The sequence below is a fragment of the Corvus brachyrhynchos genome, unplaced genomic scaffold, assembly GCF_000691975.1.
Source record: "Corvus brachyrhynchos isolate BGI_N302 unplaced genomic scaffold, ASM69197v1 scaffold101, whole genome shotgun sequence".
In the NCBI taxonomy this organism is placed as follows: Eukaryota; Metazoa; Chordata; class Aves; order Passeriformes; family Corvidae; genus Corvus; species Corvus brachyrhynchos.
The window spans coordinates 9462337-9475783 of record NW_008237239.1 but is presented as its reverse complement, the minus strand read 5'-3'; the positions used below and the strand labels follow the sequence as shown (position 1 = coordinate 9475783).

The 13447-nt window shown below is 36.4% G+C and overlaps 2 protein-coding genes across 11 annotated transcripts in view; one reads left to right on the top strand and one right to left on the bottom strand.

The window, feature by feature from the left end:
* FNBP1L (formin binding protein 1 like) overlaps positions 1-12069 on the top strand; it is a 35915-nt gene extending 23846 nt beyond the window's left edge. Inside the window, exons 11-18 of the mRNA XM_017729590.1 lie at positions 329-487; positions 4072-4086; positions 6090-6199; positions 6865-6997; positions 7446-7540; positions 8018-8166; positions 8551-8709; positions 9765-12069. Coding sequence (XP_017585079.1) covers positions 329-487; positions 4072-4086; positions 6090-6199; positions 6865-6997; positions 7446-7540; positions 8018-8166; positions 8551-8709; positions 9765-9772 — 828 coding nt within the window. The 3' untranslated portion in view covers positions 9773-12069. The remainder of the gene's footprint in view (positions 1-328; positions 488-4071; positions 4087-6089; positions 6200-6864; positions 6998-7445; positions 7541-8017; positions 8167-8550; positions 8710-9764) is intronic.
* Positions 12070-12457: 388 nt separating this feature from the next.
* Positions 12458-13447, bottom strand: part of BCAR3 (breast cancer anti-estrogen resistance 3) — a 94281-nt gene continuing 93291 nt past the window's right edge. For all 10 annotated transcript variants that reach the window (XM_017729888.1, XM_017729890.1, XM_017729887.1 and 7 more), the window contains one exon: positions 12458-13370. In XM_017729888.1, coding sequence (XP_017585377.1) covers positions 13183-13370 — 188 coding nt within the window. In that variant the 3' untranslated portion in view covers positions 12458-13182. The remainder of the gene's footprint in view (positions 13371-13447) is intronic.

The window sequence follows — 13447 nt, the reverse complement described above, 5'->3', positions numbered from 1 at the left end:
TTCCAGAATGACTGTAACTAAATTGGCAATAGCAGAGCTCTGTTTTGAGAAAAGAGGCAGGGAACTTTGGGATCTTGTTAGGATCTTGTGGCAGTGTTGAGTCTAAAGCTTTTTTGAATATTCCTTCATTGTCTGCAGCAACCTGTAACTGAAGATTAGTTCATGACAGAAACCTTTTAAACCCAATACAGTTATAGTATGAATGTGTCTGGAACGTTACAAGCTGTTTCTGTGTTGGATGGAAATTTTATTTTCTAAGACAGAATTTTCATTTTAAAATCACTTTGAACATTTGGCTTATTTATTGCTTTCTTTATTTCCACATTAGCCACAATCCCCACCCCTAACCCCTACTAGTTTATACACATCCAGTACTCCTAATGGGTCCCAGTATCCCATATTCTCCATTGAACCAGTGCATTATTGCATGAGTGACATAAAAACAGGGAAGCCCAGAATTCCTTCTTTCAGAAGCCTCAAAAGAGGGGTAAGTTTGATAACAAGTTGAAATGCATGATGGGCTATGAGCAGTGTGCTTGTGATGTGGCTTTTCTGATGCTCTTCACCCTCATTATAAGGCTTACTTGGCTAAAAGTAACACTTCAGCTATAAGGTCACTTCTAGGGTCCCCCTCATTATAAGGCTTACTTGGCTAAAAGTAACTTCAGCTATAAGGTCACTTCTAGGGTCCTTTTTTCATACTATACAGAAGTTACCAACCAGATTAAAAATAAAATAAAGTAGAAATATTCTTTATCACATTTGAAATGCTCATGCCTAAAAGAAAGGTGTTATAAAGAGGGTGCTCAGCATGTGTTTGATACCTTTCTTCATTGTTGTTCACATTCACAAATGTTTTCCTACCATCATGTAACATATTTTTGCAGTAATTTATCATTGGATATACAGTTACCACAAAAATCATCTGGCAGATCAGATGTCTTATTTGCTGGCTTTGAACTGAAAATAGTAAAAGTTGATTATGAGGCACTGAACTAAAAAGGGAGAATTTAATTTCTTTTGTACATCAAATGCTATAGTTTATGGTGATTGCAGATTTTGAAATACTGAATTTTTCAAACATTAAAATTTTAATGCATTTTCTGATTAATTAGTCACTCTTGTTTGTCCTAGGTTCTTTTGGGTAAAATTATTGAAAAAATTACTACCAAATGGCACTGAGACTTCTCAATTAATTTATTAATACAGTGGCATATTCTGCAAATAGAATTTATCTGGAAGTCAGTAGAAGGGAAATACTAAGTGGTTTCCTAGCAACATTCATGGCACTAGTGATAAATGTACTGGCACTTTCCTGTTATGTCAGAAAAGTGTAGGCTGCCCAGTTTATATATGTTTAGTGACATTTATTGATCCAAATAATAAGGTAATTGGATGCATTTGATTACATATAATTAATAATTTTTTGGTATTTCAAGACAATATTGACTTGCTGTCTCATGTGCATCAGGAATGGTTGACTCTTGTTGACGTAATGTGGAGATCAAGGTACAAGTGTTCTATTGCAGTAAAGTTACAATTTAGGGGCACCCTTGTTGTCATTCTGAAACAGAATGAGTTACAGCTAAAACTTTATTTATCTTTAAGTCATGTTGTGGCACCTAATTTCAGGCCCCCAGATACCTTGGAAATAACCTTTCTAGCACTGCCATTTTTTAGAAGATTCTTGTAGTCCTCTAAGTCTATATGGAGGACAGCTTCTCCTCTCCTGTCTGAGTCATTATATCATAATTTGGTCTGGTCATGAAGGTAATGTTTCTTCTTTAGCAAGCACTCAGTGAGGAACTACCTGGATTAGGTGGTTGTTGAAATGGCACAGGCCTTGATTACGCTGCGATTTTGTTGATCACTAAATGTTTTGACTCCTGGCTTACAAATCATCACCTTGTAGGACCATTAGTTCTAGAACCTCTTTCTGAAGCAAAAGATCATCTCCTAACAACTACAGAATGCTAATGGAAAATGAAACCATATCTTTATTTGATTTTTAAAATATATTGTTCATGTTGTAAAATTGAATTAATTTAATACATTCTTTAAATAATTTAAATTTAATAATTCTTTAACATTAGGAAGCATCACTAATATCCTACAGATCTAGATTAACTCAAGCATGCCAAATTATTAAAGAGTTAATCTCTGTAAAATCTTCAAGATGAACATTTAATTTTTTATATTTTGAATTTCCTTGCAAGCATTTTAACAGACACCACATTATTGCATATTTTTAAAGTCTTTTCAACTTAAATGTATACTGGACTACTAATGGATTTTTTTTTTTTTAATCTCATTGATCAGTATTACTTTTATAATATACCTTGGTTAAATGCTTAATATTTGCTAGTATGTGAAGCTGTTTCCTGTGTGTTTTGTCCCTGAAAAATGATGTCCAAGTGGTACTGACATGCAGAACTACTGAATCATAGAATCATAGAAAGGTTTGGTTTGGAAGGGACCTCAAAGATCATCTTGTTCCAACCCCCTGCCATGGGCAGGACACCTTCCACTAGACCAGGCTGCTCAGAGCCCTGTCCAGCCTGGCCTTGAACCTGCCAGGGATGGGGCATCCACAGCTGCTCTGGGCAACTGTTCCAGTGCCTCACCACCCTCTGAATATAGAATTTTTTCCTAACATCTAATCTAAATCTATCTTCTTTTAGTTTAAAAATGTTTCCCTTTGTTCTATCACTATCTGCCCATGTAAAATGGTATTTAATTTGCTCCTGCTCCTACCAGGCTTTATCCATGAGTTGGCATGTATCAGGTAGTGAAGCATACTGGTCATTTTGTTTAACATGCCCTGTACAAGATTTCACTCAAGGCACTGGCGTTCACAAAACCAGTCTCCCTCCACTCTGTGCTTCATGCAGTACATTTTCCTATCATGATGTAGAGCAAGAGCAGCAAACAGCAGCTGTAGAGTAGGTTATTGAAAGAAGGTGTAAGCAAGTGTAACTGGCTGTATTAGTGCTGCTATGTGCTGCTGCTTCTCCTTTGAAATCTTAACAATTGCAGACAGTGTTAGTGCCTATGAGAGGTCTGTGTTTGATGCCACTTGGTATATAAAGTAGCTGCATTGTCAGCAGCGATCTGTAAACCTTAACAGTGTTTTCTTGGAAGACTCTTTCTGAAGGGAACAGGATGTCATGTGTTTATGTCATCTTGCATCTCTGGACTTTGAGCTTCCTACCAAAGTATCATTTGTGAAGGTGCTTTACTTCCATCATTGCAAGAAATTCTAATTTTGTGTGTGTACCCCAAGCAACAGCCTTAACAATTGCTCAGGATCAAAAGTGAAGTTGAGATATCTGTCTTCTAAGGTGCTTGGTGTTCCTCTGGAAAGGGTTGTCCAAATCATTGAAAGAATGGTAGATCTTCAAAATGCCGTCAGTGTTAAACCCAAGATTCAACTCCTGGCACCCATATTTTATTTGCTTCTTCTAAGGATAAAGTCTTTACTCTTTAAATGTCTTCATTTTTAGCTGGACGAAAACAATTTTAGGTAACAATGACCAATGCTGTTTTCAGAAAGTAAAACTACTTACTTCTAGACTTGAAAAATATCTTTATTTATTCTAGATCTACTGTGATAATAAAGTAAATACATTGTAAAAATTACATTTGCAAGAGTGATCATAGTGGATTTTGAGCTATGATTAACAAATTATTTGTATATGGCTGATCAGTCCATCATCATCAAATTCTGCTATTTTGTGCAATGTTGGCTGTGTGTGTGTTTCTTTTCCTACAATAGAAGGCTCTTTAGCCCTTTATTCAGAACACTAAAATTCAAAAGTAGTTTAATGAAGTTGTGTATTAGAATTTTGTAAGTTAAAGTACCCATTATCACCTAGTATTTTTTAAATCAGTAATTCTTAAAGCAATTCTTTTATTGTGCTTATAGTTAAAAGGTTTTTTTTTATATAAATGAAAATGTCTATCCTTAAGTAATATTTTAAAAATACATTTTTAGGCATTAGTCATTTTTGTAACTGGTCATTGCATGTAAATAATTTCCCGTTTCTTTTTGTTTTCAAATGAACTGTGCAGTGGTCGGTGAAGATGGTAAGCCCGTGTGCTGATCTGTCTGCTGTACTTCTGCTAAGATAGCATGAAAGTAATCTTTTGAAAGTGTTTCCATATCATAACTGCTTTAAGTCAGGTGCTGAAATACATCTTCAGATTTTCCACTCATATGCACAGTCTTCTTAATCATCCATGCTTAATGTAAGGCAATTAGACTTATAATCTGGCTGCAACTAAATCTGCAATTTTGGAATTTTAGAGTTGACCAGTATTCACAAGTTGATCATGATGGAAATATTTGGTGATTTTTCTTTGTCAGGAAAATTGGCATAAAATATGTATATGAAAAGATCATAAAATTTGTGTAAAGAAGAAATATTGAATACTGCACTCCTTTGAATTGGAAGAAAAATTTGCAGGGAAGAACCTTTATGCTTAGAAATATAGGAAGCTGTTACATTAAATAAAACCACACCTTAATCAATATTGTTTTGCAGAGTAAATCAGTAAAAATTCACAAAAAGACCTCTGTTCTTCTGATTCATCTTAGAGGATACTCTGGTTTAAACTGTAAGGAAGAATGATAGAGAGGACGTGATTGTATTTTTGCTTCTTTGTAGTGTATTACACTTAACAGTTGTTTTCTTGGATGACTCCTTCTGAAGGGAACAGGAAGTTTATGTCATTTTGCATTTCTGGACTTGGAGAGTATACACAGTGTGTATTCTTCTTCCTCCAGAAAGAAACACTTGTTTTATTTTGGAAACATCATATCTCGATTTTCCTTCTTCTAGGATGTCTTGTATTCCCTTCTTAAAAAGCAGAGAGAGTGATTTTACAAGTGCAAAAGAAGTTGAGGGGGGTAAGAAGTTCTTTGGGGGGGATATTGGAAACTTGGCACCTGAGCTCAAGGCTTGTGTCAAAATCTCAACAGTCAAGTTTCTGTAAACTTTCTTCTTGACAAAAGAAGTGCTGGCCAGTTTGGTTTGCCACCATAGAAGGTTACTGTAATGGCAGGTGGGTTTCTTGTGTTAAAACCAACTTCCTTAGGCAACTGGGAACACAAAAAACCCCAACCTTTTGTGATTAAGACATGTACCATATTTCCTTGTTAACACTGTCAGTGTCTGTCACCCTGAGAGGAAGAGTTTTCACAACAAAGTTGCAAGATGCATTAAAATCTCTTCCCATGCATTTTATACCCAGGCCCTTCTATCCTGCTTATCATAATCTTTGCACAAGTTTGCAATCAAGTTTGCAGGTTTGGGTTCATAACAATAGGTGGTCTTAAATTGGCTGGATTGGAATTTTTTTAAAGGTTTCGGAAGTAAAAGGTTTTTTTTCCCTCCCTGAAGTTCTTTGGTTGTTGGGGTGGGTTTTTTTTTTGTAAGCAAGGTGACTTGGAATATTTGAGCAAGTTTTGAGTCAGATAAACAAATTTAAGTAAAAATTTTGCTATTACAAAGGCTTTTTCTATGCTCTGTGAACTAGTTTTACTTGAGGTAAAATCCATCAGAAGTTTTAAAGTTTTAGTATGTTTTCTAGGATTGCTGAAGTTCTGGAAGAGAACTGTAATAGTGCTTTGGAATGAAGATCCAAAATATAGTATTTTTCTTTTGATACCATCCAAATGACCGCAGAACACACTCCAGAGAAAGAAACAATTTTATACATATATACACATCTCATTATTATATACACATCTTAGATTTTTGTTCTGACTCAAATAATTGTCCTTTCTAAATCTTCTTTAAGTGCAGTGGATGTAAGAGGTACATGACTTCAGAAAAATAAAGTCTAGAAATTTTGAATTACCTCTGTGAGCCAACTGCTACAGAAGGCAGAAAGCCCTTTGACTGAATGACTACACTGGCAGCAAGAACATGCATTTATTCTGTGCGGTCTTTTGTAGAGCTGTCTGTCAAGTAGATTTTTTAAGAAGGTCCATCCTGCTTCCAGTGAACACTGTCCATGTGTGGGTATGTCAGTTCAGCTGCCCAGACCTGTGCATGCAGCTTGTTTCATAGTATTTCTGCTTGCAGGGCCCTGCACTAGAAGACTTCAGCCATCTCCCTCCAGAACAAAGACGCAAGAAACTGCAGCAGAGAATCGATGAACTTAACAGAGAACTACAGAAGGAAACAGACCAAAAGTGAGTGCATTTTTTTTTTTGGACTTCTGTCATGGTTTTCTCTCTGGTTCTTTTGACGTCTTCTACCTAAGCCAACAGTGCTCAAGAGCTAGGAGACAATGCACTAGGCCAGGCTATTGAAAAGCATTTTTAAATTCATAGTTTGTTGTATATAGGTTCTGTTAGCATTGCTTCCTTTTGCTTTGCTGTAATACTCATTTTGATTCTAATACTGCATAGGGAACATTGGCTCTAAAATCACACATTAAAAAAATGTGTGGGTCTGTTGAGCAAGACAGCTGCAACTTTGTGCTTTAAGAACAGAACATGACTAATATTTAGGAAATTGTTATTTAATTATTTTATTTTTAAATTTTTTAAAAATTATGTTATTTTTTATTGTTATTTAATATATTTAGGAAATATAACAAACAGTATGGGAAACAGTACTGGATAGATAAGAGTCAGCAGCTGGTGTCCTTGTGTACCTGTGGACAACACAAGAAAGGAAGGCAGAGTCCTAAGAGGACAGAGTGGGAGAAGGATTTAGGCATGGTGTGAAGACCAGTAGTTCCTCATTGCTGTGCTTGGTATCTAATCACAGTTCAGGATCTCATACACGTTATTTTAGCTTTAATGAATCAATACTGGTATAGTAATTATTGTTGTGTTTTGTATGTTTTTAGAGATGCCCTCATCAAGATGAAGGATGTTTATGAAAAAAATCCGCAGATGGGTGATCCAAGCAGTTTGCAACCAAAATTAACTGAGACTATGAGCAACATGGACCGTCTTCGGATGGAAATACACAAGAATGAGGTTAGATTCTAAAACAGTTCCTTGGAAAATGTCAATGATTGGTACAATTGTACTTTGCCTTACAGATTTTAAATACAGCACCCAGAAAAACTACTTGATTTAAGAAAGTGCTCCTGATACAATTTTTTGTGGGGTGCTGTATTTTCAAGTATGTTCATCTAGCTAGAATAAGGATTATTAAAGGTGTAAGCTGTTCAGAAGAATATATTATTATTCACTTATTCTGAAATTCACATGTAATTATAGATTTTTTCTTTCCTCAACACTAATATGGAGTGTAGGCTAAGCATAAAGGATAGGTTCATGCTTTGTGTGAAGTAATTATGAGACTTGACATCTGATTGCAGTCTGTGTGGTTGTGAACTGTATGCAGTTAAATGCATTTGTTAAATGTGCTGGTTTAGCATCAAGTTGTCTTTGACACCAGTATTTGCCTTTTTTCCCCAAGGCCTGGCTCTCTGAAGTTGAAGGTAAAGTAGCAGCCAGAAGTGACAGGCGGCACAGCAGCGACATCAACCATCTTGTCACCCAGGGCCGAGAGAGGTCACTATTCTGTCTCTACTGCTTTCATATCCTGTGCTAGAGTCTGTACAGCTCTCTGATGATTAACAGCAGTGATGGGTGTTACTTATCCTCCCAAAGTGTATGTCCTTCTCAAGGAAAATCTTAACTGGTTCTGACTTCTAGAGGTCACTTCATGCCATTCTGGAAACATACAAAAATAGTCTAATAGAAACACCTGCTCATTAAATAGCAGTGCCTTTTAAAACTGCCTTATTCCATTGCATAAGGCTCACTAGTTTTCCATGTTCTGTGGAGACAGGTAAGTCAAATTTGGTTTTGTAGCAGAATTCAGTCTAAGCTTTTGCTAGATGAGTTTTTTCTGACAGTAATACAAAAACTGCTAACAGGAATTCGAGAACAATGTCCATGACCTGCCCCTTCTGTGATGCATGGATGTTCTGAGTTTTAGAACTAAGGACTCCTCAGAGTCCTCATGCTCCAATCATTGCATTATAGCCCTGAAGGGAGTTACACGGATGATGCCAACCAGGAAGTTCGTGGCCCACCACAGCAACATGCTCATTCCAATGAGTTTGATGATGAGTTTGAAGATGATGATCCATTACCAGCTATAGGACATTGCAAGGCAATATATCCATTTGATGGTAAGGTTAACAATATGCACTGAGATTCTTTGACTGTAAGGCATGGATGATTTGTTATAAAGAAGACAGGTGTAAAATGATTTAAAGCAAATTACCTGTTTGAGTAACTAATTGCTTAAAAGATCAGTGAAGATACTTTATAAATTACTTTAATTCATGAGCAGTACTTCTGCTGTTTTAAGATAAATATTAGCTATTGAAAAATATTCAGCCTTACAAATTGGGACGAGGTGTTTTTTCTGTAAGTCTTTTTCTGTAAATGTTCTCTTGCACAGATTTTTTGTTCTTCCTGTTTATATATAATTTGGAAACTATGCCTTGGGAAAAAGATGACTTGAAATTCTGTCTTAATGGTGAGACTGCTTTGCCTCTTGTTTTTCCCAGGTCATAATGAAGGCACTCTAGCAATGAAAGAAGGGGAAATTTTGTACATTATTGAGGAGGACAAAGGAGATGGGTGGACAAGAGCTCGAAGACATAATGGAGAGGAAGGCTATGTGCCAACATCATATATAGATGTAACGCTAGAGAAAAACAGCAAAGGTGCAGTAACCTATATCTAATGGTAAACTGGCAGCTCTCAGTTGTACATTCCCCAGGGAAAATAGTGGAAAAATTGTAAGTTACACAGGCTCGTGGAAAGAATGACAGTATCAGAAGTCACCAATGATCTCTGTGGTTTGCATGGGGAGTTAGCTATAGTTCTTTTCAGAGATGACCACATTAAATTATGCATCTTACACTGGTCTGTAATTTTGACCAATGTCTTCTGCTTTCCTGCTTTACAAAGCACTAAATCCAATTAAGCTATTGAACTGAAAAAGACCAGGATTCCTCCTTGTTCTGTGGAATACTTAGTTTTTATAGAGAACTGAAAAAATACTTAAGTTTTAAAGATCTGTAAGATTTACTATTCCCACTTTTATGACTTAAACTATATTCTTAAAACAGAGATCTTTTTCCTCTAATAACTAACTGAACTCAGTTACTGAAAATTATTAATTTCCTTCCTTAGCAAATACTTGGCAGCTTTCACTTCTTAAACGGGAAAATGTTTTCTGATTCTGAAAGTTCAACAAAAGTACTCAGGAAAAAACATTACGATTAAGAAGGACAGAAAGTCCACTGACCTGCCTATCTCCTTCCTTTTCAGTACTTGTAATGTAGAATGTTCTGTATTGGACATGATGTCATTGTTTTAACTCTAGATACCTTGAACAAACAAAAAGAGATCACATGTAATGCTTGATGTCTTACTGAAAACTCTCTCTGCTCCTGATAAGGGAATGATTTTATATTCTTAATCTGTGCCTGTAAGCTGTGTCTTTGAATTGTATTGTGTTTAGTTTGAAGACAATGTCTTAAATGTGCAGTAATTCTCCTCACTGTTAAATCACTGAGGATTGGAAACTGCATTGCACAACTTGATTACTGGGGAAAAAAAATAGCTAATTTCATATTTCTAATGAGAGTTTGTGGAATTAAGTACAAGGCTAATGTATAGCCACTGAGAATGGCCTGTTAGAACTGAGCACGCTTCTCTGTCTTCTAAAGGCCTTCAGTAACTTTGTTCTTTTCTTTTTCCTCTTGGACTGCAGGTTCCTGAAGCGGGTTTCTGAGAAAATGGGCGAGATCTTGAAGGAGGTTACATGCAGCTGCTGGGGGGGTGGGGGTGGGGAAGGGAGGGGTACTAGACTGGGAGGCCCAAGGGAAAAGCTAGTTGCATGAATGCATGCAGACATACATTTAGTAGTCACTAACATCTTAGCATCTCCATATATAGGTAAGGATGTATTACAAAATCTTCAATTTGTGCAGGAAAATAGAGTTCCATTACCAGAGTAAAAAGGCTACTGCTCCTAAAATTGCTTTATTTTCATTGTCCTAGGTTTTCCCAGGTGCACAAACTATATTTTAGCTTGTGCTGTGTTTTGATTTTCTTAATTACTCTCTTTTCCAACTCACTTTTATTGGCAGTCATTTAGAACCCTGTGTCAGTTATCAGTCTGCCTGTACCACCTCCATGCTCGCCGTTAACCTCCTCCTGCATGCCTAGGACAGTCAGGCATGTTCTCTGTAACACTTTGCCACCATTGCTTGTCTTATTTTGTAACAAATCATTTTCTTTAAATATCTTCAGCACTAGAGTTTCATCCCAGTATCCATGTATGCTGCTATAACAATACCACTGCAACCATCATTACATTCCAGATGTTTGGCATAACTGATAAGAGACCATAAGGTATTTTGTTAACTTGGGGAAATAATGCATCTCAGCTCTAGCCTACAATGCAATCAAGACAAACTCCTAGAACTGTGGTCCATCTTCAGCCCTTCGGTAACCTGTTGTGAGCACTGACAGCCTGGAGCACAACCAGAGGATTCACCACTGCAAGCTAATGACTGTTTTCAGAAGTCAACCACTTGCCATTCAAATGCTGCCTTAAACTCGAGTGCCTAAATCTGTTGTTTGCCAACACTACCACTTACAGTATCCCACAAAGGGCTTTGTGTCTCAGCTCTTTTCACAGTGCTGCAGCTGCTGAGGTAGCCACGGTAGGTGTTTTCTAGAGCTCTGCTTTACTGGATACATGGTGCATCCATGAATTTTATACATTGAACGTGTATCTCTTCATTTGGCGTTAGTATTTTTTTAAAAGATTTTTATGGAAACTGTCTTTTAGTTTTTCACTATGAAGTTCCAATTTCAATTACTGCAGTGCTAGTCCATTCCAGGTGATGTTTCATTGTATGGACCAGTTGACATTTGAGTGATACTTCGTAATGATCTTTGTGCACTTTTACTTGTAAACAATTGAAATTTGGATATGTTTATACGTGTAAATATAGTTGTCTGCAGTGCCCCTATTGCTTATGTTGTCTTGCCTCCCATTTGTGGTTCTATTACTAAATACATCACATCTGATTGATTAGGGTGATAAGAATTAGACTAGAGATGTTGGGGGGAGGGATACTTACATCAACACAAGCTTGTCAACCCAGCCACCTGCTGTTTGGCAGTGTATTATGGAATAATTATTAAAACATCCTGTTTTTCTGGGGTCTGAAGCAATATGTGGATGCAGCAGTGCTGGATTCTTTTTCATTTCAGTGTTATTAGGAACTGTACTACCAGTAAAACTGAATTTGAGTGACTTGTGTAGAGGTTTATTCCTTTTGTTATGTATACCACTATTACACAGCTTGACCTAGTGTACTATGGGGCCTATTAAACTCTAAAGTTTAGATTTTTGGAGCTTGTATACAGGGTTATTTATATAATAATGTGACATTACTCAATACTGACAAAACTACTTAGGTAGTTTTTTGGGTTTGGGGTGTTTGGGGGGATTTATGGGATTGGGGTTGGTTTTCTCTTTTTTTTTTTTTCATTTTTTAAAATCTAGTGCTTTTTATTTCTGAGAAAACTCAATGATCTTTGTGGGTCCCTTCCAACCCAGAATATTCTGTGATTCTGTAATTCTGTGAAGAGGAGGAAATGTGATCTGTGTCTTTTCTGGTTAAGGGCCTGTGGTCTGCCTGCAGGTCAGTAATAACACTTCCTGGTAAAAGACTAAATGTTCTTTTCATGCTACTGTTTGTTTTTCTAAAACCAGGATTTGCTTCCTTTGGAGGCAGGTTGCTTTCAAGAGGGATAGTGCAACTTGTATGAGGGTTATTAAACATAGGAAAAAGCAATTGTACTTGCACAGCTTATAAATCATTTATTCTAAAATTCTGAACGTGAGTTGTCTTAAAGAATCAGACATTTTCCAGTAATTTTTTTAATCCTTTTTTTGTGCACATGTTGATTTCCTAAATGTTAAATGCTTTGTTTAAAAATAGTGTTCTCTGTTGAGAATATTTTCATGGAATAAAAAAATCTTTTCATGCCCTAAGTAATTAGCTTCCCTATTTGTCTTCTGTTAAGATTGATAGGCAGACTTTCTTCTTCTGGTGGTAGAAACCTCTGCTGTGATTGTAGATGGGAGGAACAGATTCTGGTGTTGGTTTTGTTGTCCTACACCAATACTTTCAGTGCTCTAAGTAACATCTCACTCCAGAAATAGGCTTACTGCCAACAAGCACATGCAGCTCTGACTGTAGTTCTTAAATATTTGTACAACTTCTGAGGATAACCCTTATACACCAATTCTGTATGTGACAAAGTGGGATTTGCAGCTAAAACTCTGTATAATAAACACTGTGCATGCTGATTTCCTATAAAATGTGGTAACACCTCATGCTTCGCCTTTATCCAAGGAAAAAGAAAAAGTACTTACCACAGTGATTCACCTCAGTGAAAGAAGTAAGTTTAATGCACACATACACCCAGATTTAGTCATGTCTGAAAGCATTTTAATTATCTGGATTGTTTGTTCTTGCCATTTCATCATTCATTCCTGGCAGCGTAGCTGTTGTGCAGGCTCCAGCAAAAGCTGAAGTACCACAGTTGCTGTCTTAAAAAAAGCAAGTTGTCCCAACACATACACAAACTAATTTTCTAGTTTCATAGACACAGTGATGTTTGAGCCACTGGTTACAGATAAAGGATAATTTCTGCAACTTTCAGTGTTTCTGCAATCTGTAAATATGCAAATTATTTTGCATAAAGATACACTTCACAATTCTATCTACAGTGTTTTTATATTCATGAAAAGAACATTATACAACAGTTTTTCTGCCATGTCAGATACTTAATCTATCATTTTATTTACACTATTTGCTTCATCTTAATATTAAGATGCCAATGCCCTTACTCCTTGGCATCATTAAAACATTACAACTCTGGGGAAATAAAGGGATAACCTAACTGTTTAAAGGGATCAGTAAATGACTTGGTGACACAGTAAATAAATAATTTGTTTAGAAATCAGTAGTTTTAAAACAAGTGTGCATTGTGCAGTTAAAAGTTCTAAAGATCTTGTGAAATGCAAGAAGTCTGTGCAGTATCAAATTGCCAGAAGAATGCTAAGGTTATTTCAAGTATATCACTTAAATAGTGTTTCCAGAGTCTTATATACTTAATTGTTCCACCAGCTTCACTGGAGGAGGTTCCAGTTTTCGGGAAAGTGCAGTTAAGATCCGGTTGAATTTCTCATATCTTTCACTTTGATTAACTTGTGCTCCTTTGCTGCCCCAGAGCAATCTCATTTGAAATTCTGTCTTGAAGATTTCACTCAGCTCTTCATCTGGCTGGAAACCTAGTAAGTAAAAAGAATCCCACAGTATCACCACCAGGCAAATTTTTTTGTTCTGTAGACGTGGCTTTTAAACTGTC